Genomic DNA, 27,083 nt, shown 5'->3' with positions numbered 1-27,083 from the left:
ATGTGTATAAGAGACAGCCCCCCTTTTGCATAAGGGATTAGGGATTTCTTTTAAACATAAGCTGAATACTGTCATTCCAACAAGTCTATACTATAGAAAGCACAGGTTATAAGGTGTTTGAAATTACATCCTTAGGGCTCAATTGGGAAGTTTCTCCTCACATTCTTTTGATTTGTATGTTTCATTATTGAAATGTCTGCTAGAGGTTTTTTTCTTTCCTCATTAATGACTTCAAAGAAATACATGCTTGAACTCCTAAATATATTAAAATCATCTAAATTATCTTAAAACACCCAGTGACTGCTCAGCAAACCAGAAAAAGCAGACTGTGCTTCTGGAAATAACATACTATTTAGTGAACTGCACACACAATCAATTAAAAAAATAAACACATCTAGTTAAAGAATACCATCAATACTTATACATATAATTTTAGTTTGTTAAAGCTGCTAAAGCACCACAGTAACCTAGAAACGTAACAATAAATTTTAAGAACTCCTGAAAGTACCTAATTTATTTATTTTTATTTTTACTTTTAAAAAGGTTTTCATGGCATACCATTCATGCTCTTTATTTCCACAGGGAAAGAAATAAAAAAGCAAATATTTATGCACCTTCCACAATGAAACAATTCAGATGTGCAACTGAAATCTACAAACTCATCAGTTTATAGTATCATTTTAACTAGCATCTGATATATCTACATTTGTTAACTTAATGGAAAACAAAAATCTAAGTGCAGCATTTCCCTCTATAGGAATGAGTTCTATTACAGAGTTTTTGAAAATTAAAACAGGATTTCAATTTTTAAAAAGTTACACAGAACTGAAAAACCATCCTCAATGTAGCTGTACTTTGGGCTGTAAAGAAAAGACAAAATTATTCTGTTACTAAAATAGGTACCTTAATTCTAAACCAAATAAAAATCTGTATTTTCAGTCAAACGACTGACAGCGACAACTTACTGCCAAAAGCAGCACAAAACTGAGTGGTCACAATATTTGCATAAGTTAATACATGTTGAACCACCAGACAGATCAAACAACCTTATGCACATACTAAAACATATACACCTTGCAATCAAAATTCACTGAGATAATTTGTCATGGTAGGAATATAAGCAAAGTAACTCAGTACCATCTCAGCACCACCGATAAAAGCCTTGTATTTTGAAAACATCCTATTCTGTGGTGCCAGCTGGTTTGTGAATTACACATCTTCAGCAGCCCAGCAGAACTTGTTCCACTGAACTTTTGGAAACTGACATTCCTTCCAAACAGACCTTTTTGAGGCTTGTGTTTAGCCCCACATCCAAACAGCCTGTAGAAACTTTGCAGTCCTTGGTTCTACATGAAGCAAATCCACCTCTAACTTGGTAAAGCAAAAAGCATTTCAGAAAGCTGTGGATACTACTGTGAAACTCATGTTACACATTTCCAGGTCACTTTGCTACCTTGAGCACATTCTTCCTGTTTCTAGCACTTAAACATTCCTGTAATCACCTGGTATTTCTTGATACTTTTTTCAGTCCTTTGGCAGGCCTTGCTGCTCAGTAGTACTTCTAGAAACTCCAACAATAAATACTATAGGTACTGAACCTTACACACCATTTAATGATGAGAAGGCATAGCTGTTTGGAACCCCTGGGCTTAACACACTACTGTTGAGCAAAGTGTGAAAGGTGGAGCTGTCACAGCTCATCTCCCATTCTTTAAAACACTACTTTGGGCTTAGCTTGTTCAAATGTCTTCATCTATTGTCAGATCCAGGTTTATAGGTACACCTGCTCACATACAACACAAGCAATGAGCAAACACTGTAAGCTCCACTATGCACACCCATCGGCAACAGGTTTGAGTGATGAAGGCCCTGGTTCAGCCTTTTCAGCTGACTAGAGCATAGAGAAATCCTGCAGTCTCTCCCTGGTACTTGCTGGCCAGGCACCCTGCCATCTTGAGATTGGTTCCCATTCTTCTGCACAAAATGGCTGAATCATGCATAGGTGCTTTCTAAATTTGCAGCCAGCCTTCCATGGGAGATATATAAAGCTGGATTGCTGTAATTCTCCCTCTAACAATCAGCAATGTGCAGATACTGTGGGCATCCTACCCACAGAGATGGTTTGCCCAAGTACCCCTGCTGAGAATGATGGGTACTGATACTAGGCAGATGACGATCCTGCGATGCCAATATTAACTTCACAACTGAACAAACTGGGGGGAGGGAATGAGACACAAGGTCAGGAGAAAAAAAAGAAAATAATAAATCCCCCCACATGGGAGCCACAGTATACCTATGTTACTGGGCCTAGGATGGTCACAAGCAGACCTGACTGGCAGGCCTTTTATAACCCTTTTATAACACTTTCAGGATGCTTTGTAGCTTATATAGAGCTTTTTCTCATAAACAAACTTCTTTATGCATGGAGATAGAAACTGTTGTAGTGGAGAGGCTTGTTTTCACAATTAAAGCAATCTAGTTACACAAAAATATCATCTCCTGTACATACTTGTTCTTAAAGAACAGCTTCTTTCCAGTTCAGCTTAACTCTTGATGCAGCACAAATGCACTTAATAGCCAAGAAATATCCCAAGTATCTTCCTTGACAGAACTGAAAAAAATCCACAGGCACCTGAAAAAATACCCAATTTCAGCAGTACAGGACATGCAGCTATTACCTACAACAATTAAAACTGATTAGCTGGATGTTAAGAAAGTAACTAAAGTCTCCTGCATTCTCTGTTCTGTAGCCTACTCTGCATGAGCTGCTGCAGTTCTTAGCACTGTTCTCTGCTGTATGAGGCTCTGCAGTTTCACAGTCCCAAGTACTTTATTATTAATTGTGAAATAATGCATAAATGCATGATAAAACCCCCAAAATTTTAAAACAACATATTAAAGGGTAAAATTTGGGCTGCACTTCCAGCCGTAACTATTTTTCCTGCCCACTGATCACTTGAGTTCTTAACTACAGTTCCTATGAACTCCAGAAAGTTTATGTACTGAACTGCATTCAAACTGCAATAATTTCATGTTACTAAATTCAAGATCAATTTAGAAAACAATTAATGACAATAAATATAGAGCACAACAATTACAATCTATTTAAACTACACAGAATAAGGTTTTTTGGGTTGGTTTGGTTCCTCCCCCCAAATAACATAAGAAGGATGAAAGAGAGGAAGGAAAGAACAGAAACGCCAAGAGCTGACCCTTGAATTTTGTAATAGAGTCACATATTACTTCTTCAATTCCCTTTAACAAGTTTGACAATTGAAATTATATATTTTCAGAAGACAATCACTGTAATTCATAGTTTAACTGAATCTAAAACTATTTATCTAGTTAGATAACCACAGTCAAAGCCTGCTATGGCTTCTCATAGCATGTGCTTAAGGGTACAGCTGAAAGAGCAGTTGTGAAAGCTTGTGCCAAGCATGCTAAGTCTCCCAAAATAAGTCTTTTCTAGCAAGCACCACCATGTTAAGAAGCTAAAGATTTTAAGAACACATACATACTGTTTTCTATACAGTTAGAAATGTCTTCAAACTATTTTCAATTACCGTAACTGCATTATACTGCATACCAGGAGGATGCTAAATTAGAATAGCAACTAGTGACTCATATCAGAAGTAGTATTTTAGAATTTCATTAATATTATCAAGAGACAAAGTTCAACATGTCAAGCAACTTAACAACTATTATGCACAGAGCTTATAATGTACCCCTCTCAGCATTAAAAGGAACTCTGACTTTGAACTGTACTTGTAGGAAGAGAAACATCTAACAAGCCTTTCCACAGAATTTTCTATCTACAGCAGTAGAGCCACCACAGACTGAACAGAAAGAAACGTGTGGCAATCACTAGCTTTTATTGCCTCTTTGGTTTCATTCTTTTAGGCTGGAGGAATCTCCCCCCCTTTCTCTTAAAAGAGAAAATAACAGACTATTTAAGTACTTTTTAAAATGCCATGATCAAAGTAAAATGGTAATGTGCTCCTTTTTTTGTGTTAGAGATGCATTGTCTACAGTATAATCTAACAAACTGAAAGTTATGCCTACACCTCTAAGCCCAAGTACAGGATTCTTGCAGCAGTCAGAACATGTTTTGTAAGATACATGGAGAAGAATCTTTTGACTTAAAAGACTAAAGCCAAAACTTGGCACACTTGGTCTTATCTCAAAAAAGAAATTTTCTTTTGCCAGACTTGAAAAGGAGTTGATTTAAACATTTCCAGTTTGGAAGAGAAAAAGAGATTATATTTATGATCACATAACTTAAAAAAAGTCAACACAAAAAGCCAAGCAAACAGCAGCTTTATGTTTTAAAACTCTAACATAATAAGGATGAATACTTTGCCCATTTAAAGAAAATTAATTGAAAATGTTGTAGAGTGCCCATGAAGCATGACATTGTCAAAGAAGGGAGCACTGCCAATGAAAGCAAAGAATATTCGTTTTAAGTTAAGAATCATCTGCTAGTTTCCATAGCTACTTTTTAAACAATTATAAGTGCCATCATTTCTTAGAACAATCTTGTTTGCTATGAATAACTTTAAAATGGCTGTTCTCAGAAAAAGTTACTTGAAAACATTTACAAAAAAAGTACAATAGTTAACAGTGGCTGCTCTTTTAAACTTTTTGAAAAGACAAACAGGCAGTGTTAAAACGCAAACAAGCAGCAGACAATATTTACCTTTTTCATAATATTATTACTAGCAATGCAGTTTAAGCCTTTAGATACCTCAACCAGGATTCCAATCTTGCCATGTGAAACACTTCAAAATACACAGCAAGACAGAAATTACAGTGCAAAGACAATACAGGCCAAAATACAAGCTCCAAGAAGTAAGAATGAAGGAAGAGGAGCTCCAAGAGAGGAACAGACTTCTCAAAGTGAAAATTTGTCACCTGATCTCGCCGGGTCATTTTTATAAATAATTTGTTTCATTTTCAACAATGACAATGCAATACAAGTAAATATCAGTTAAGCAGATCAGATAACAACTCATCCTTGGTATGAATAAACTATGTATCATGTAGAAAAAGTAGCTGCAGTTCACGTTACACAACAACATCCTGCTACTCTGCACAGAGCAACGTAGATGGTGTGTAAATTAAAGGTACTCTAGGTCTCCATCTGTACTTGTCAGGCCTTGCTAGAACTTACTCTTGGATAAAGTTAAACCACGCATTACAGAAGCTATATAGTGTTTACACAATTATGCTGTTTCACTTCATAGTCCACCAGAGAATCCGGTAGTCTGAAGATTAACCCCTATGACATCTCTGAGAGGAGCTTTGCCATAAAGCATGCAAGCATTTCAGGGAAAAAATACATTCCTAACAGTGAGCCCAGTACTCTCCTCTCACCTGGTTGAAGGACTCCATATGCAGGTGGAGTTAAGAGCACTAATAGCACAGCACTCAAAAAGAAATGGCCACATTCACACAAAACAGTTCTCCAGAGATGTGTTAAGTGCCTGGATACAAAATGGCAGGAGACTGAAAAAAGCCCTCTTCCTTTAAGACCCTGATCAGCCAAAACAGCCAGAAATAAAACTTGTCCGCCCTCCAGTAAAATGGCATCCCAGCTACAAAAATAGGAAGCCATGAAGAGTCTGTGTCTCCCTTCTCCAATGGAAACCTGGAAAAGGGGTGAAATGTCATCCCTCCAAACAGACTAGCTATTACAGAAAGGACTACTGACTACTCTGGAATTAGCAGTTTCCCTCTACTCTTTCAATAACAGAAGAATTTGGCAATGAATGGGAGGAAAGGAGGGGGAAAGTGGGGAAAAAAAAACCCCACTGAATTTATACACCTCTTTTTCCTTTTACAACCTCATTCTCTTCAGTCTTCATCACCTGAATTCCCATTTGAAATGTTCGAAGTGTACAGCTGTGGGTTACATCTCTTTCTAATCTCACTTCCAGAAGCACATCAAGAGACAATCCAATTTAGGTTTAGGAATTCACTGGATTTCTAAACAGTCCATAAAAACCCATATATATATAAATATAAATATATATATATATAAATATATATATATATATAAATAAATAAAGAGAGAGAGAGAGACACACAGAGAGACCGCCCTCCAGGGTGCAACAGAAAGAAAATACTTCAGGATGCAAAACATACTCTGCAGTGAAAAGCTGCTGCAACAGTAAAAGCGGGGATGAGGGGAAGTTGGCTTCTTGTTAAGGATCTGCATCTGTGCAACAGCTGGAATTCTCAAACAGGAATTATATAACAACAACAAAAACTGTTCAAAGTAGTAAGGAGGCACAGATGGGACTGCGATGACCAGCAGTTGTCCTCCACTGTAAAGCTTCAAGGTTCTAGTGCAGGAAGCAAGAGAGACACCAGAGCTTTTGCTCCAGTAAATAAATATAATAATATATATGTATTTCTGCTTCACCATAATTATTAACTTGACAGTGACATCAATTCCACAACCATATTTGCTCACCACACAGAAACCATACCAAAGCAGAAATCAGGATATTCATCAATTGTGCAGGGTTTACATCTGATTGCTATCTTTTCCTCTGTATGTATAGCATATATAGGCTATAAAATGTAAAATGGTCTAAAGAGCTCTCCCAGTGTAAAAACTATACAAAGATAAGTAAGTTTAACTTTATGCTTCCAAAAATGGTCACATTCTAAAAGTACTTAAATCTAAAGGGATTCCAGACTCAGCTATCACTGCCCAGAGACAATCACTGATGATGATTACCAAAGTATTAACTTTGCTTCAAGGTGATCTGGGAGCGTAGTTCAGAAAGTAGTTGAGCAACATCCTGGGAGTGTATGAAATCACAGAGAGACTTTTCCAAAATAATGTAAATATATTAAGATTGTAAATTTTCTACCTGTGAAGTTGATGTAAAGACAGGAGTACTGCCTACAGCCTCTAAGTTTAGATTTTGATGACTCTTTCCTGTACCACAACTTTGATTAGACTAATTATTAAGAACTTAACATTCTTGGTGTAATAAAAAATAATTTGGAATCATGTATATTGTACAGAGGCATTTACTTTTTCTGTCTTATCATGACCTTAGCTATTGAAAGGACAAGGGGTAAAGGTTTTAAACTGAAAGAGGGACATAAGGAAGAAATTCTTTACTGTGAGGTTGGTGACACACTGGAACAGGTTGCCCAGAGAAGCTGTGGCTGCCCCCTCCCTGGCAGTGTTCAAGGCCAGGTTGGATGGGGCTTTGAGCAGCCTGGTCTAGTGGAAGGTGTCCCTGTCCATGGCAGGGGGGTTGGAACTAGATATTCTTTAAGGTCCCTTCCAACGCAAACCATTCTGTGATTCAATGAAAGTGCCAAATGACAGCACATTTGTCTCATGCTCTTAAAACTTGACACTTTTTGCTAACAGTTTGCACAAACAAGGTGCCAGAGAAGTCATCAGTTTCAATGCATGGCTCAGAAAATGGTGTAAACATAGGGGACTTCAGAGTTATCAGAAACTGGAACAGAGAAAGCTCTATGGAAGACACAACTCCATTTAAAGCTCAATGAAACTAGGTTGATGGCACTTACAAATATCATAGGAGAATTTTTTAAATTGGACACCAGGAAAGAAAATATACAGTTCTGAATGATACAGTCACACTCTTAGTGAAGTCAGCACACTCAAGTAAAGAACAAAGCAAAAGCTGGTAACATTTAAACAGGTAACATTAAGAAACAGAACAACCTGTCTGCTTTTGAAATTATGCTTTTTAGCAGAGGAGGCAACCAAATCAGAAGTACCTGTGATTCTACATGAAACATTACAAGTTCAAGAAATAGAAGGGAGAAGAATGACCAGCTTTATACAGACTTAGTAGGAAGGAATCATTCCTACCTTGGGAAAGCAAAACTAATGGGAGGATTGAGAAAAATCCATGGAGTATCCTGGATATGAAACAGACCACCTGGTGGAAGTGATGATACTTCTCAAGGAATAGCCTGTCAAGTTAGATCAGCAAATTGACCATATCAATCACTAACAGGACATCTCATTTCAATGCAAAGTAGAGGAAACACAGCATTAGGACTACATTACTAGCTGCCTAAGATGGTTACAGCTATCATATCACTGAAGCTACAAAGAAAACTACAGTAATACGAAATTTCAATTACCCCCAAACAACAGCACAACAGTAAACCAAATTTTTAGATGTGATTAACAACATCTTCATAGATCAGCTCATCAGGAATGCAGAATAGAATAAAATCTTGTTTTGGCCTAATATGTGTACAGAATCCAACCATACACAGAAGAGATGCTGCATCAGTGAGCAAAACTTAAGATTTAACATCCTTGAACAGGAAACAAAAGATGCACTACAGCATTTCAGTTTCAAAACTGGAGAAGGAACATAAAACGGAAGCTAGTTGAAAAAAGTTAGAGCTGAAAGACTGTCCAAAAGTCTTTAGATGCAATTAAGAAATGTATTAAAGGAACACACAGAGAAGAAAAGACCAAAGAAAATCTCAGTTGATTCTTCCCATCTGTGTTCATCATGAAGGAGCTTTGAAAGGTTCCTATGCCTTTCTCTATGAAGGATTCTCAGAATCTGTTTCAAACTGAAGAACTGAGAAGATGGCAGAACAGTCAACACCAAGAGGTCATTAGACCAGACAATTCTCATCCAAAAAAGTTAACCAAGGTACTACCCGTCTACTACATAGTACTCTGGGCACAACAGAACCCTATAAAGAACACAGTAACTTTCATCCAAACCCAAAAATAATTAGATGGGGCTTAACTTGCCTTACCACTGATATGGAACATGGTTTTGGTGCAGTTTGTTACAATCCATGCACAGTGTCTAGAGAGGTGAATCAAACACAGTGAACTCCTGGAGACTGACTGGAATCATTTAAATGAGCTGTTTTATGTCTCACTGTAATGAAGGTTGTCTGTGTTGGCTTCCTAACATAGCTGAGTCATGGCTGAATGATAGGGCAGAGGTGGAAGACACACACATTTGGTTGATTTTCCATCACACTAAATATGCAATTAGTAGAGGAAATTGTACAACAGGAGAGCCAGGCAACAATTGCCCTGATATTACTCCAACAAAGACCACCGATTTCTTGCATCAAACCTTTACTCAGGCAAGTGGTGTTACATAGCCACATAAAACAATAAGCCAACTGGATGCTGCCATCACACAAATTAGCTTCCTTCCCCTGTCTGAAAGAAGCTCTGTCTTCAGATTCCAGCTGGCTCCCTATAATTTAAGTATCTATCAAAAAAAGATTCTTTTTCTGAGAATCCTTTTCCTGTCAAAGATACTAATGAAAACACTGAACATCCTGTAACAGCTGAGAGACCTTCACTTCACTAGATGATAGCTCAAGTGTGGATAAAACAAGATGTTCAAAGGTAGGCTGCATCATCTCAGGAACATCAATAATCTGAAGTGTGGGACACTGAAGTTAAATCTCATGAATGTCTTGCATGGTCGTACAATGGTTATACTTCATATTTTTAAAATTCTTTCCCAGATAGCTCTGCTTTTCTGGTGGACAGAAGTCAGTATACTGCTGAGAGTTCACTGCATATGCACAGTACTTGGTATGGCCAGATGCTGTCTAGCTCCAGTCCATTGAAAGAAGTCTCTGTTGAACTCTCAAGATTAAGTAAACTGTATACTTGTAGCCCCAAAGATTTCAACCAAAACAGGAGTGGTAAAAATCAAATGTTCACATCCAAAAGGTCTTAAAAACAAGTCAGTAATAACAGACTGGACTTTGTCCGTCAAAACACCAAAGGCTTCCCCCAAGGCAGTTTGCCATTCCCACCTGCCTACTTCTCATACCACTGTGAACTAACAGCATCTATTAAATGACTAGCCTACTTTGTAACAAACTCATGTTTTTCCACATTTCACACCATACTTAAGTAAAGCCATGGTCTTTAGACCCAGGTCTGTTACAACCCAATTAACAGTGAGAATACTCAATACAGAGGTAACTACAAATTATCTGTTACCTTACTGACTAGCACTGAAGTGTGCACCTGCACTGTTCAGAAAGGACGCCAGGACTAAGAGTGATATTGTCATCAAAAAGTCATCTCCATGTTCTCCGCCAACACAAATGATCCCAGTCCTGAGGGATAACAGCCATTCCAACTAAACCATGACTTCAGCTCCTGCAGCCCAATGACTACGTTCCCCTAGAATGATGAATGGAGGTCTTCTTGAGGACTGACTCAGTGCCTGGCAGCACAAAGAGATGAGTAACTGCCTTTGAACCAGTTTTTGTTCTAACACACATACATCAATAGCACTGCCAAAGACTACAGAAGTGAGAATAACTGTATTATCAGAATCTCAACACACTGGTCTCAACTTACCCATAGCTGATGCCAAAGATCCTTTATGTATGCCTAGTACTGCTGCAGCAATTAAGTTAACCATGTCCTCAACTGACAGCTCAGAACCACTTTACTAGTTCCAAACTGCTTCTGACCTCATTAGGAATAGTGTGAGGACAAAAAGACTCAGCAGCAAAAATGTAAATTCATATGCAGACTCTATTTACATAAGGAGACCACTGTGCAGAATGCCCTGCTATAGTAGGAAAAAAAAAAAAAAGAGTTAATTATTGTTTTAGAATTTCTAGGATGACATAATTAAATAGATATCTATATATCATAGAATCATCTAGGTTGAAAAAGACCTTTAAGATCATCAAGTCCAACTGTTAATCTAGCACTGCAAATCCACCACTAAACCGTGTCCCTAGGCACCACATCTACACATCCAGGGATGGTGAATTAACCACTTCCCTGGGCAGCCTACTCCAGTGCTTGACAACCCTTTCTGTGAAGAAATTTTTCCTAATATTCAATCTGAACCTTTCCTGGCACAACTTGAGGCCATTTCCCCTTGTCCTATCGCTTGTTAGTTGGGAGAAGAGATCGACATCCACCTACAGCTTCCTTCCAGGTAGCTGTAGAGAGCAATAAGGTCTCTCCTGAGCCTCCTTTTCTCCAGGCTGAACAATCCCAGTTCCCTCAGACATTCCTCATAAGACTTGTTCACGTGCTTCACTGTCCTTCTTTGGACACGCTCCAGCATCTCAATGTCTTTCTTGTAGTGAGAGGCCCAAACCTGAACACAGTATTCAAGGTGTGGCCTCACTGGTGACAGGTACAGGGGAACAATCACTTCCCTGTCCCTGCTGGCCACGCTATTTCTGATACAAGCCAGGATACCACTGGCCTTCTTGGCCACCTGGGCACGCTGCTGGCTCATGTTCAGCCAGCTCTTGACCAACACCAAGTCCTTTTCTGCCAGGCAGCTTTCCGGCCACTCCTCCGCAAGCCTGTAGCATTACATGGGATAAGTTTAAGTGTGGGATCAAGAAGATCCAAGACAGCTGATCTTCCTCAGAACAATTTTTATAAAAAGTGTCCAAGACAGAGACAGAGAATGAGGGGTGTAATTTTTAAAATCTAAAACAATTTTTAAAAAAACCAAACTTTAATAGCAAAGCAAGAACAACTCACTCATCAGGAGGAAACTCAATGAAGAATTAACTTGGCTAACAGCTTGGAGACCAGCTGAGTATGTCTAAGCTGGCCAACATCTGGGAGGAACCACACAGGAGAGGTGCTGTGCTTCCTGTACCATTGGTACAGATACAGAGCCAGCTGCCAATTCATCAGATGTCAGTTGATTGGCTCTAGGGAAGAAGTCTGAGCAGAGAAGGGGTATTAACAGTCACCCACAACAGAAAATACCTAAGGACAATCAATCAAGCATTGCCCTCTGTACACACCCTTAGTTTTGGCTAGGCAATTTGCTGCTGCTTTACTGTCCCCATGCCTGACCCTACACACAGGCTGGGTTTGAGAGGAGAGCTGTACCATTCACAGAGGGAATAGGGGGAGGGCACAAGCAGACAGACCAGCACACAGGATGGGACACTGCACATCAGGAGAAAGGCAAAATAAACATTTTATTATTTTTCCCTCTCAGTTATTAGTTACAGGGCTAGAAGTCTAAGTCCCATTTTGGGAAAATGTATTTAAAAGAGGGTCTTGTGCCCCCTGCCCTTCAGCTGAACTGTATGCCATAAAAGAAGTTGAACAGGAGGATCCCAAATAATTTGGGATTGACTGTGACTGCAACTCATTTGTTTTTAATTTGTGTTAGTACTCTGCCTACTGAAGTCACAAGTGAATACAACAGAGCTCACAGGTACTGGTTTGTGTCCACCTGTCATTTGAAGAAGAGGGGCTTCACTTCAGCATTCAATAGAAAGATAATTACACACAATGAATGAAGTTGGTGGTTCAAAAAAATGTGCTGCCAACAAATGACATATTCCAGTGAATTCAAACAACCCTTTTCAAAATTCTGGCATTCTGCAATATGAAAATAAACTCTAAGTAGAAGGAAAAGCAAAGCTTGCCACCTACTGCCCAGTGACATAATAGTATGTACTAGTATTGTCTATCTCCACTTAACAGTCTCCATTGCCTTTGAAACTCATTTTCCTGGCACAGAACATCTAGAATTGCATCTTCAATTGTCTTTTTATTAAAATAGAAAAAAACAAGTCCAACACACAGAATATTCAGAAGCAGTATTTTCCTTTTTATCAATTTTAAACTGCTTATAAAATCCCTGACAAGCCTGAAACATCATTTATCATAGCATCCAAACTGACAAAGAATCCCTTTTAATATCCTCCAGTCATGCTATGGCTTTAACAAAGCTGCATGGTAAGTTTTCTGTATAGAGAGTACTTTAAATGAAAACAATTATTACAATACATTAAGCCTATCCAAAAATATCTTTTTTCTGTACACACATCTGGAGGAGACATATTTAAAGCTATAGATTGAATCAGTAACAAAACAGGGTTGTAATGAAGACTGGTTTATTGCAAATGCTTTGTCCTGGAAATTCCATGTCTCAACAGCAGAAACGATCCTTCTTTTTTGTTTTCAAGCACAGATAAATTATCTTCAATAACTACACTGCTTCAGTAAGCCCTTAGTCTGGAGGTTTCCTAACATATGACATAAAAAGACTCCTCTGAATAACAGTAGCCCTTTGCATAGGAAGTTGCTTAACTCAAAGTTAAGCAGTCATGATTCAGTTGCTTACATAAATTCTGAGTACTCTATAGCAGACTTACCTTCACATACACCATTATTGATGCTAGACACTTTAAATTAGTCAACAGTCCACCCTATGGTCCTCCAATCTATGAGATAATTCGGGGAAAATTTGCTGAAGAGGGAAATCAACAAGAATTTACTGCAGGCTAATAGGCTACTGGCTGGTTACAAAGTCTCAGACAATATCTGAATAACATCAGGAGAAGATCCAGTTTTCACCAACTACCTCATGTTCTTCACCATTTCCTCAGGGGTTGGTGCTGGGGCCAGTGCCGTTTAACATCTTTGTTGGACACACGGGCAGTGGGATCGAGTGCACCCTCAGCAAGTTTGCTGATGACACCAAGCTGTGTGGTGCAGTTGGCACACTGGAGGGAAGGGATGTGCCATCCAGAGGGACCTGGACAGGCTTGAGAGGTGAGCCTGTAAGAACCTCATGAAGTTCAACAAGGCCAAATGCAAAGTCCTGCACATGGGTCAGGGCAATCCCAAGTATAAATACAAGCTGAAAAAAAGAGTGGATTGAGAGCAGCCCTGCAGAGAAGGACTTGAGGGTTTTAGTGGATGGAAAACTGACTATGACCCAGCAATGTGCGTTCACATCCCAGAAAGCCAACCATATCCTGGGCTGTATCAAAAGAAGTGTGAGCAGCAGGTTGAGGGATGTGATTCTCCCCCTCCACTCTGCTCTCATGAGACCCCACCTGGAGTCCTGTGTCCTGCTCTGGGGCCCCCAGTATAAGAAGGATGTGGACCTGCTTGAGTGGGTCCAGAGGAAGCCACAAAGATGATCAGGGGGCTGGAGCACCTCCCTTATGAGGACAGGCTGAGAAAATTGGGGTTGTTCAGTCCAGAGAAGAGAAGGCTCTGGGGACACCTTCTAGTGGCTTTCCAGTACCCAAAGGGGGCTACAGGAAAGGTGGAGAGGGACTCTTTTTCAGGGAGTATAGAGATACAAAAAGGGTAATGGCTTTAAACTGACAGAGGGTAGATTCAAGTTAGATATAAGGAAGAAATTCTTTACTGTGAGGGTGGTGAGACACTGGAACAGGTTGCACAGAGAAGCTGTGGCTGCCCCCTCCCTGGAAGTGTTGAAGGCCAGGTTGGATGGGGCTTTGAGCAACCTGGTCTAGTGGAAGGTGTCCCCGCCCATGGCAGTGGGATTGGAACTAGATGATCTTTAAGGTCCCTCCAACCCATTCTATGATTCACACTCATATCTTAAATCCAGTCATACAAAAAAACCCAAATAAAAATCTGTCTCTCACCAGATAGTGATGAACAGCAACACCCAAATTTCAACATAAGATGACATGACTAATAAAACTCCTTGGTAGTGGTTGGATTAGCAACTGATTACACATTGTGTAAAACAATAGTTTTGGATTTCTGGGGGAATTAATCAAAGTACAAGGATACATGTCATACGTAACCTTTATGGAGCTTAGGTAAAGTGGAAACTGCTTCTCAGTAGGAAAAAGCTTGCTTCTCAGTCAAGTGTTCAGACTCTAGCACTGAAGAAGAAAAAAGTTTACTCAAGTTGAAGTATATGTCTCTTGGGGTTCCTAAATAATGAGCAGAAGAGGCTATTCACAGATGAGAAATCAATGAGGCATTTGTAATTAATCAGACAGGCTCAGCCCTGAAAATACATCTGCCTTTGTCTAAGGCCAGCCCACATAATTCCCTGAATGAAAGTTCTTGAACCATCTAGTTATCTGCTACACTAGCAAAATGCTAAGATTAAGTAAATCCCCCAAAGAGGGGTTCTTTGTGTCTTTGTTATCTATTTAATAAGGTTGTTAAGAATGAATTCTCAGTATAGACTGGAAGTGTTAAGTCAATACCAAAAGTTATACTAATACCTAAGACATACAAATCAGCTAATAGTTGCAGCTAATTTTATTTCAAAGGTCTAAAGATCAAATATTAAACAAGATTTCTGATACAGACCAAAGGCTGACACATCTACAAACATAGGAAGCCTCTTCTCCAAGTTCAGTATACTTAAAAGCAGAGGAAAACGTCCCTGGTTCAGTGATTGTTTGATCATTACAAGCCTAAAAAAAAACACCTAGGTTTTTCTAAAGACAGAACACTGTTAAATCATATTTCTATGCTTGAAATCAGTAAACCCTATTCTCACTTTGCTTTTCTTTGGAAGTTAAAGGTACAGATGTATTTTGACACTAGACATTAGTTTTCAAAAATCAACCTACCGAGATCTATTCCCACAGCTCTAAAGAGAGGGGAGTGAAAATGACATTAAAACGGTTCCCATTAGCTTGTTGACCATACATATTCTAAACGAAATGGCTACTTGCAATGTTGTTTTTATTTCAGCCACATCCTATAATCACTAGCTTTGCACAGTAGTTTGCTTAGAGGAACAAACTTTAACCTGAGTGCGTTACTTACACCGTTTTGGGTAAAAAGTCTCAGTCAATTGTAAAATTGTTGCACAGTTGTTGTGGTATCACAAACATTTGCTACTAGAGCAACCTTTTTAAAAGTAAGTGTTCTTAATGCCTAGAAAGACTTTCTGCCATGTGACAACAATGTCAGGTCAAACCAAATTTTAAAATACAAATACTCCTTCCTAAAACTGAAAACACACTGTCATCCATGAAAAGCTGTGCTCTTTGGTCCCCAGCAAGCCACTGGAAAGAAGTTCTTGTGTTTCCCAATATCTCCTGAAATAATACCTTGATGATAAACAGTAAAAGTTTCAATAGTAGTACAATTAAAAAAAAAAAAAAAAAACACAACTGGAAGTGTCACATTGGAAGAGAACATGCCAGTTCACAACACAGTAACAAATAACATTGAAAACACCTCAAAGCCCTTACTACACATCCCCATGCAAACACTGAATGGCCTGGCACACTTTTTTTAAGCTAGAAGGGTGGCTCACAGTCCTCTTTTCAACTAAGCTGAAAGTACCAGTACAATTTTAGAAGTAAGTTACTTTCCTGAAAAGCAGTGCCTCAAAAGCAAAAGCGATTATTTCTACATACATGGAATATGCCTAAATTGTTATGTTTCTATTTTGCTGCTATTTCAGTACCACTCAAAAAAAAAAAAAAAAAAAAAAAAAAAAAAAAAGCACCCTGATGACAAGTTAATTAAAAAGTTGAGTTTATCTTGTGAAGTGCATTCAACTTGCTGGGATTGTAGGAAGGAAGGCTAGACTGACATTCTCAAAAGGAATATGCCTTATAGGACAATATGGATAACTGACCTCTATAAAAACTTTCGAAGTTGATTAGGAAGAAATCAATAACCTGAGAGATAATAGGATACACTACAGTTTGTTGCAGCAGGTTTCTTGTTGAAAGCATTGTGCAAAGGCACCTCAGAATCCAGCCCAAATAGCTCACAATGATAGATTAACTTTCCTGATTCTCCCTGGACCCACCTTGCATTAGTGAACCTAGAAGCAAAAAAGTACACCACGAGTTCATTACAAGTTAGAAGCCTATACTGAAGGGACACAGTCATCAGCTTAACACTGCAGACAGACTGCCAATTTCTATCTCTCTGACACAAACCAGTGGGCTCAAGAACTGCTGAAAAAAACCTCACCTCTGACCACTGGAGTTAAGTTTTGAAGCCCGAGAAGCAGTAACACCCTGATGTTGCAAAGCACATGGTGTTGACACAAGCTCACAGGATTTAGACATTCTTTTCTTAGAATATTAATATGGAACATTTTGCCTAGAATCAAAAATATTAGTTTTCCAAGATATCATCACCTGAATTATAGTTCAGTTGCTTTGAGCTCCATCTCCCCTGTGTAGCTCAAGAGAAGAGATGGTCTCTCCTCCTGAAGAAAGAAGGCAGTGTATCACACAAGGGAAAGAGTATCACCAACAGAGAATGGAACCAACTGAACTACAGCTTTCAAAAGTTAAGAAGTCATCACATGCCTTCTAGTTTTAGCTTGGATTAAAGTTTTTTTGGCTTGTTTTGATTGATTTCTATGAGGAGATGACTAGCTTTAGTGTATGAGTGTGATGAAACTTTTTAACCTGGACTTTAGCAAGGTGTTTGACACAGTTGTCTCCTTATGTAAAAGTTGATGAAATATGGATAACTGGATTATAAAGTGGGTACAAAACCTGCCTGCCTGAATAGGTGGTATTCAGTGACAACAAAATCCAACTCACAGGAGGTTAAGTGGGTAACTATTTGTTTTCCTTAGAGATTGATACAGGGGCCAATATTGTTCAACAACTTTATTGATGACCCGGAGCAGGGGAAAACATAGTCTCAGCAATTATATAGACAATTCCAATTTGGAGGAGTGGTTGAAGGCCTGAGAAATTTTGACAAGCTGGAGAAATAGGCTTAAGATGTTCTAAGGCAAACACAAAGTCCTGTATCTGAGACAGAGCAACTCTGTGCAACAGTGCAGGTTTGGCTCTGAAATAGCTAGAAAGCAGCTCTGCAAAAAGTGATCTGGGGGTCCTGGTGGACAGTGCGCCCCTGCATGAAGAATGCCAATCATATATTGGGCTGCATTAGCAACAGCATGGCCAAGCAGGTCAAGAGAATGATTACTCCCTCTATCTGGTGCTTGGGAAACTACTGTATCAAGTGCTGTATCCAGTTATGGTGACCCATCTCAAGAAAGATACTGACAGAGTGGAGTGAGTCCAGCAGAGGGCCACCAAGACTGTCAGGGACTGGAGCACATACCACATGGGGAGAGATTGAGGGAGGTGAGTTTGTTCAGCTCTAAGAAAAGACAGCTCAAGGGGATGATGCTGCAATCTGGAACTGCTTCTTAAGAATATATAGAGAATACTGAGCCAGACAAAAGCAAAAAGACAAAGGGTAACAATCAATGAGCAACAAAGGAAATTTCAACTACTTCAGGAGAATAATTTTTTTTTTTCCTGAGGGTGGTCAAACACTGCAACAGGAGCCCAGAGATACTGTGAGATCTCTTTCCTGGTTTTGGCCAGAATAGAGTTAACTTTCCTTGGGCTGAGAGGGAGCACAGCTAGAGAGCCAGGCCTGGATCAGTCATTGGAGTATTCCATATCACATGGCATCATGCTCAGTATATGAAGGGACACACGCTCTCTCATTTCTGTTTCCAGTTGGGATTTTTGGTGTGGTTGGGATTGCTGCTGGGGACGAGCTGTGTACCAGTCACTGGTCAGTGAGCAACTGCACTGTATATTACCCATCTGGACTTACTATTGTTTTGTTACTATTACTAAATTTTTTTTATTCAACCTATAAATTTTTTTTTTTTTTTTGGTCCATCCCCTATTTTACCGGGGGTGGGGGGTGGGTTTGGTGGAAGAAGACAGGGAGGTAAACAACTGACCATGTGGTGATTATTCTGCTTTAAGTAGAGGATTGGACCAGATTGCCTTTACTTCCAACCTAAGTTTTTCTGTGCTTCTGATACCAACACAATTCCTAAGTCCTTGCTTTCCTTAAAAAAAATGGTGGTGTTGGGTCGTTTTGTTTGGCTAAAAAAAAAAAAAAGTCAAGGTCTTTTTTGAACAAAATTCTAATATTCTCTCAAGAGCTTTCATAAAGTATGTTTTAAACAGACATCACAGCTAAGTTCAAGTGCAGAGCCCTTTTAACTGAAGATTAGTGAAGTTTCACTTGCTCTGTACCATTTCAGTACAAAAAAGCTATCATAATGGTGATGAAAATGGATGTCCTCCAGAAATATTTACTTTCACGCTAGCTATTAACCTTCAAAAACATTCCTCTAATCTTTTTTTAAGCCATCACCTGGTCAGTCATCACATAAACCAATCTTACAGCCACATGTTCTACATACAGTCAAAGATACAAAAAAGAACTCGTGACTAAGACAGGAAATAGCTAAAACAGCAGCCTCTTGTATTTTGCAGTAAGCCTCAGTCAAGAGTTTGTACAACACAAAGTCAATAAACTTTACTGATTATTTTATATATATATATATAATGTAAACATATAATGTACAATTACAGACTATATATTCCATTTTCAGTTACAACTGTCCTACATTGCTGATTTCAGGGGGGTCACAACAGTATGCCCAATTCTTCTCTCAGGTTGTTTGTTTTTTTTTCCAATCTAAATTCACAATAATCATACATGAGTTAGTAAAAATTGGGAAAGTGTTGGAAAAAGTACATCCTCGAACAGAATGAAAAAACAGTTTTAAGAGACAGGTTGATAGGTTCACAATAATTAGCTATTTTTGGTGGTATGCCTGCCTGTAATAGCATGGGACTAGACCCAGTGATCCAGGTTTACAGGTTTGGAGGGCACCTCTTAGGAAACATTTCTAGGTTCAGACACATCAGTAAGTCCAAATCTGTTATCTAAAGTCTGTGTATCCACCTCTCCTTTGATGAGCTTTGCTTTGCCCAACACAAAAGCAAACTCAAATTTCATCAACAACTGCCTCCAAAAGAGACTGAAGGAGCTATGCTGTTGACACTTCAGTGTATTACTGTGCATCAGCTGGTTGACACTGTACTCCTTTTGGTGACCATTTTCAAAATTGTACTAGAAAGTTGCCTTTTAAAAAAAATTTTTTTTGGCAGCTCCAACAGCTGGTAAATGCAGAAAATCAAGTTGTTGGAGCTATACCGTTGCCAACAAGTGAGAGGAAAAGATGTGAAAGGGACACCCAGAGTTACTGGAGAGCTATCACAGGAATTCAGGACCACAAAGCATGTCTGTTACTGAGATCAGAATTCCCAACAAGTTCCAATAAGAAGCAGATTTTTGTTTCTGAGACACCACTTGTTTTCAATTACAGCCACCTACATCTTCTGTTAACATTCTTCCAAGATGAGACCTTGTACCTGATAGAATCCATCTTCAGCCCAGGGCTATGACAGACGTTGCTAGTGCTAAGTGCCTGTGTTATAAATCCAGGCTATTCCAGGAAATTAATCTCTCTCCAGGTTTCCTCCTGTTCTTCAAACAGAAGAACATATTCTTCAAAAAAGGATCTCTGGGAAGAAATAAATTAATTCCCTGCTTCCCTACATATCATTGCCACCATGATCCTAAGAAAACATGTAAGGACAAATCTCAATGACTGAAGTTGGAAAAGTCACACTGATATACAAAACAAAAAATTGGCAGAGGATGGCAAAACAGAAGCTCTGTAGAGACAGACCTCCTCTAGGAGCTTATTTTGGTGTTCCAGGTTGGGTTTTGCCCTGACTCTCACCAGCCCTTGACAGCTCTGCATAGCAGCAGTGTCTAGATCAGCACACAAACTGCACTGACAATGGATGATTCCACTCCTGCCATAGCCCTCCCTATGTTTCTAGGAGTTCCAAAAAATATCCACGCAGCTTCACACAACATACAAGATCACAAGACATTCAAAGAGGAACTGAAGCAGGAACTAGCCCATTTGCTCTGTGCCAATGGCAGAGACCTGACCCCAGAGGATCTTTCAGCCCTGTAAATTGTTCTCTGAGAACTACTGCTAGCACTCATGTCAACAGTTGTATTTAAACATCCATCTTCTGTGGCACTTTATATGACCGCTTTGGTTTGTTGAAACAGCCCATTTCCTCTTCATCTCCCGCTTCTATGTCTGGCTCCTGACAAGGTTGTAGGCTGGCTTTCTCATGACTCTAAAGACTGTTTTCCATTTTTTTATTATTAAGCTGACTGAAATGGATTTATTTTGATGGGATCTCAAAGACTAACAGTCCTATCTTCCTGAAAAGGTCTCTTTAGATATAGGAGAAAATCATTAGGTTGAGAAGGGTTCCATGAACAAAGCCCACCTGGGTTAACACTGCTTACGTAAGCATGCAAAGGCTATGCATAGCAGATGACGGGTTTTTGTCAGTCTGAAGTTGCTTCCTCTACAGCTGGGATACTGTCTCATGGAAGCAGGAACAGAGATTTTGGTGAAGCATGACATTCTGTAGGTGCCCTCTAGAAACACTTTTAGCATCACAGCCTGGCAACCAACATAACTGCACAGAATATCATGTTTTCACCTTTTTTTCATACAAAAAAACCCACCCATTATCCATGGACTCTGCTTTTCCAAGAATAATGGAAAATAAGTCTTCTCTAGAGGCAGCCACAAGCCTTCTAAGCACAGTTTCAGAGTGCTTGGAAGAAGACAGATTTTTTTTCCAGGCAAGAACAAACTTAATTCTTCTCTATTTTTTTTTCTTTTCTTTTTTTGAAGTATATTTTACTACCCAATTTGGACAACTGGCCTTTATCACAACAGGAAGAATTCCTTGGAATGCTTGTGTGTGGAGGGAGGGAGAAAGAAAAAGACACACAGTACACTCTACAGAAATCAGTACTGATAAGACAGGAATTGTCTGGCCTCTTTCTACTCATTTGCTGAACTGCACTTTGTGGGGCTAAGCAGAGAAGCCAGGTGCTGAGGATGGGAAAGGAGCAGAAAAAAAGCCTGCTGATTTTACCGGTAATTCCCCCTTCATATTAGTCACTTCAATAACCCTTGCTTCACCGATAGGAATGAAACTGGACTCAGGGTACTACAAAAATATTGAAACTGGGTAGCAATTACTTTGTCCTTCAAGACAAAGGATTGAAAGGGTTAAGAACCCAGTAAAGAGGTTACCAGACATCAAAGATCATTGTCAGTGCCCAGTGGCCTCAAGGCGTGGCAGGATGTACTTTGTTGTCAGAAGTGTATAACTACTCAGGTGCAGATTTCTACAATCAAACCCTTCTGGGTTCATTTTTATAGTTTGGGTATGGAAAAACAGTTTATTTCTGAGGCCTGATTATCTTGCTCTGGAGGCCAGAAGCGAGATGGACTGCACCCTGCTTACAGCTATCCAAGAGCAACACCTGTTATAGGATAGAAAGACTTTTTGCCACTGAATTCACCTGAAAACTGGAAGAGCAGTAGTTGCTGCAGACACCTAAAACTGTCCACATTCACCTTGATTGCTATCCTCTTGTGCACCTCCCTCCCCCTATATCAAATGCAGCCCTGAAACAAGTTAAGGTCAGACACATTCATAAAACCAAATTATAAATAGAGAAATTTCAAACTCACCAGAAGTATTTCAACTAATGAAAGTAATATCAAAGTCTTGCTAAGTCACAGCTACTGAAGAAGCAGAGAAAAAATTCTCCAACAGGAGTGTTTCCTGGCTACCTATGACAGGCAGATACAATCCTAAACCTCCAACACAACCAAGCAGAAGTATCAACTGTAGTAGAGCCATATACAATTTTAAAGAAGAAAATGTAACACAAATGAAAGAAACTGGAACACAACACAAGCACCGATCTTACTTTCCTCAGTTACGTGAGGTGTTGAAATTCCATGCCAGACTGCTCTAGACTAAACTCAAAAAGTCACTAGTGTAAATTAAGAATAACTCCTTTGAAATTAGTACACCATTGCCATTCTAAGGAAAATAAAGTTGACTGATATTATGGGATATTCTGTTCTGGAAGGAGATTTGGCTCATAAGTAGTAGAAGTTTAAAAATCCACTGAAGTCTGACAGTTAAAATAAAACACATTTAAAAAAATAAAAATCTGTTGAAGTTTCCAAGTATGACCATTTGAAAACACTTGCAAGGAACAATGTTTTATAAACCTAACACACTGGATTTCTTTGAAAGCAAAAAAACACTTACTGTGGTTGCATTTGCTGAGGTAACCCAACAGGAGGCTTCTGCTTGATGGTGAATGCCATCTGAGTCATAGGGCCAACCTTCGGTGGGACCTGCACCTTCTGAGAGAAGGTCTGCTGAGCCGCCTGCTGGGGTATGGGCCACAGGGGAACAGTGCTCCGGCCTCCAGTAGAAGATGTGTCTTGCATGACCATATCCTCACAGGAATTGCCTTTTGTTCCTGGTTTACACACACAAAGCTGAGGTCGAAGGCACATCCCTCCATTTTGGCACGGTGGTGCACAGTTAGCTAAGAAAAGACATTTTTAAAAATACCTGTGAAACAAAGCATGAAGGAAAATGCAAACCCTCCCCGCAATAAAAAAGGCATTAATTGCTAATGTTAATTGGAGTAGGAGAGAACAACATTGCTAAGCTCCACAAAGGATGGTATACAAGTTGGTATAGCTTTTACTGCTTTCCTATATAAGACATGCACAACATCTGAACAACTTCAGAAAGTAAAATGATGGTGAGCTAAAGAATAGGAAATGCACAAGTTATATCAAGAAACAGAGCATTATTTCAAATCTTCCTGTTAGTGGCTCTTTACATTCTCCTTCCTTCCCTGCATCCTCCCTCCTCATACTTTAAACAACTAATCTGCATCCAATGGAACAGTATTAGGCAGATTATAGAATTTTACTAGTGATCCAGGCTTGGATTCACTCTATTATTATTTAAAAATCACAGATCCTCCATAGGTACCTAGACAGAATCCTTACAGTCACATTATAGATGACCAAAACGATTTAGACAAGCATGAACTGATTCAAGCCTTCCCCGTCCAAATCCCAAATGAAATTCCCTCCAATAGCACCACTGTAATAACATAAAGGAGACACATAAACTGCTGCTACAAAGCCATAGCAACACCAAGGGGTTGCATTCTTTGAATAAACAGACAGGTGCTTGTGATTATCCTCACTAGCTTCTATACGCTCTTTGTACCACCAATGAAAAGGGATCAGATTCTTCAAAAGAATTCACTTTCAGATATCTGCCTTCAGACAAGATGAATTACACTGTGTTGCTCTATCCACTGACTATAGAGGGAGTCCGAGTAATCAACCTAGATGCAACACTCAGCTTGTAGACCTAGTTAACACAGGATCAATTCCATTCTGAATGAGCAAGAAACTTTAAGAAAATCCCACTAAAAAAAGAAAAAAAAAAAAAAAACAAAAGCAATTGCTGATCCTATATATATAACACACATAACACTACAAAGGTATTCCTAATTTGAGGATTTATTTTGGATGCTTAAACTTCAAATGCTATTGTATTTAGAGAATGTTAAAATAACACAAAGATGGCAAAACAAAGTAATTCTCCTATCCAGAGGATACAAATTAGCTGTATAATACAATTCTAATTAAAATAACCATCACAATAATTTCTTCATTAGTCCCATTAGAGATGGTATACAATGAAGCATTTAAGAATCACTGCTGAGCTACTTTGCTCCTTCAAACAAAGCATACTTTTAATATTGTTAAAGATCTTTTAACACAGACAAAAATTATATGCCAGATCATAAAGTCTACAGGTTTTACGAAAATAGGTAAGACTATAAATTAAACCATAACATGTGATTCTGCACCATATTCAGGCATATCCAACTGCACATTTAATTTTTTTTTTTAAAAAAAGTCAGTTCACAGCCCTGGTCCAAATAAATTGGAGTACTCAGCACTTCAGTCAAGTTTTAATACATACATTTATATATAAAAATAAGTGAATACATTAAGCATACATATGAATTGACAAATTAGCCCTCCAAATTAACACAGGCCCATCCTAATAAGTTAACAGATATCATCTGATACAGATATATCACATACATCACCTGTACACGACACCAGAGTTGCCCTGCAACTTTAACGTGAGCTTTATATGGGGTTCTTCTCACATGTACTTACTTCCCCCTTCCATATGCTGTTCAGCAACATATACTACTTAGCTGAACTAGGTTAACTGCATATTATGCATCTCCCTGGCAACAAAAAAATAATAATTTGTTCACTTATTTCTGTTTATTTCTGAGACTGTATTTTCTCTTTGACTGCTGAAAGACTGAAGACCACTTGCACTGTAAACTTGAGAAGGGATTTACAACAAGCCTATGTTGTAATATACAAGCCAACTCATTCTTGCACCTTGCTTTGAAGACCTAGATTTTGCTATGAACAGTAAAAATTCACTTATTTGCATATGACTGAAATGAATTCTATCTTTGGAAAATAGATTCAGGACCCTTAAATCCTAATTAAGTTTTATTGGCTTTGGAGAGACTCTAAGACCAGAACAGTGATGCCATTATCTGGGTCATCTGTAGAAAATATGCAAAGATCACAATTAAACAATTAGGGCACAGTTGGGAGTAGTTTAGGAAAAGATCACATAATTTCTGTTAAAAAAAAAAATCATGGTTTTCAAAAGTCCCGTTTTTACAACATTAAAAAAATGTTCATACTGAACATGTATTTCTGGACATAATGTATATCAACATCCAGGCTTCCCAGCAAGTTATTTAAAAAACAAAAAACAAACGCAGACACTAACGAGACCACTCTAAGAATCAATATACTAAAACATCCACTCTGCTAGGACACTGATCACTATGTATGTCCTCACTCTCAGAAGTTAAATAAGAATTTACACATGCACAAAAGACAACCCTGAGAAAACTGCAACTCTTTTTCCTCTAGTTAAGAACCAAAGCTGTGCTTCATAAGGCTAAGAAAACTTAAGTTTTCATTTATCAAACTGAATGTAATAAGGTTGCAGTGAATTTAAAACTATGCAGCTGAAAATAAAGCCTGATTTGAAATGACTATCTTTTTTACCCAAACCAACTAGAAGATTCTTACTTCACTGACAGCAATGTAAACCCTGAATGTTCCCCAGCTTTACATACACATAAAGCATATGAAGCTCTGCAGGACAAACTGCATTACCCTAGCTGGCCTTATAACAAAACAAGCACCAGTAGATCAACAACTATGTCATAGTTTGTCTCAAATCATGTTTACAGCGACAACAGATTAAAAAACTGATCCATTAGATCTTCACGGGAATGCACCCTTTGACTGAAGTTCTTCATTAATGTTGTGTAACAGAAGATCACAAAACAGGCTAAAAGATCATATTTTTAGGAAAGGATTAAAATGAACGCTTTAATTGACACAATACAGCAGTTTAGTTTTAAAAACATTCAAGACAGCCTGAGTGTGCCAAATGTATGACCTAATTATTTCATTTGAAGACAACAATAATGGCACGTCTAACTCAAAACACCATTATTTTCCACAAAGCTAAGCTTCCAAAAACTGGAAATATGGAAGTATTAAGTTTAAAACTGAAAAGTGGGCCAATATACTCCTGTTAAAGGCAACAGACTTGATCCTATTCAAGGGTGTCATGACTGGAAATTCAAAACAAAGCTTGGTAAAGATGCAAATAACGAGACTAGGCTTAGTGGGTCAGATCGAAGCTCCATTTAGTCCCTAAATCACAAAAAGCTGAAAGCATATCTGTGGCTGTATCCCAACATGTTCATCCTTTTTAAGCATCCTCCCCTAACCAACTACTCCTCACCACCGTCACAGACAGAACAGTGGGTTAGAGGGACACACATCAGGCCTGATACAGCTGTATTTATGACATTCTTTCAGAACAGCAGGTATAAAATACTAACATTACCATTAGGCTCAAAAACACCCCTTCCAACACATCTGTATGTCAGTTTGGGACTGAGCTACACATACGTGCTTTTCACTCCATGGTTCATGTTATTCTGGTTAAAGAGCATATAAATATTTGCAGGAACAAGACCTAAAAATAAAAGATTTCTAACAGTTTTTAAATATGTAAATATTTTAAAAATTCTACATATACAGAATGCATTTCTGTTTTAAATTATGCTTAATTTAGTAGGTATTATATGATAATTTATACTTACTCATTTAATATATTGAAGAAGTTTAGATAAAAACTTTTTTCAGACCTTTCAAAAGACTCAAGATATAGGTACAACTAACTCCACTTGTGAAAAATATTTTACATTAAATTCCTGATACTTCTTGAATTAATATCATTAAGATCTGATTCCTATGCTAACCACTTTGATTTTACCTCAATTCACCTTCTTCAAAAGTCACATCTAATTTACAAGTTTATTTTCCTGTGTCTCTAGATCATATGGAGAATTGAAATTCACAAAAATGTACTTTTCAGCAAGAAGTTCACAGTAAACA

The 27,083-nt window shown here is 38.5% G+C and overlaps 1 protein-coding gene across 5 annotated transcripts in view; it reads right to left on the bottom strand.

Annotated features, from left to right (window-relative positions):
- LTBP1 (latent transforming growth factor beta binding protein 1) overlaps window positions 1-23,068 on the bottom strand; it is a 199,185-nt gene extending 176,117 nt beyond the window's left edge. For all 5 annotated transcript variants that reach the window (XM_026845517.1, XM_026845520.1, XM_026845518.1 and 2 more), the window contains exon 1: window positions 22,789-23,068. In XM_026845517.1, coding sequence (XP_026701318.1) covers window positions 22,789-23,042 — 254 coding nt within the window. In that variant the 5' untranslated portion in view covers window positions 23,043-23,068. The remainder of the gene's footprint in view (window positions 1-22,788) is intronic.
- Window positions 23,069-27,083: the final 4,015 nt, after the last annotated feature.

The sequence above is a fragment of the Athene cunicularia genome (assembly GCF_003259725.1).
Source record: "Athene cunicularia isolate RWA chromosome 3 unlocalized genomic scaffold, athCun1 chr3_part1, whole genome shotgun sequence".
NCBI lineage: Eukaryota > Metazoa > Chordata > Aves > Strigiformes > Strigidae > Athene > Athene cunicularia.
Note: the sequence above shows the minus strand (reverse complement) of the source record. Positions and strands in the feature narration are given on the sequence as shown.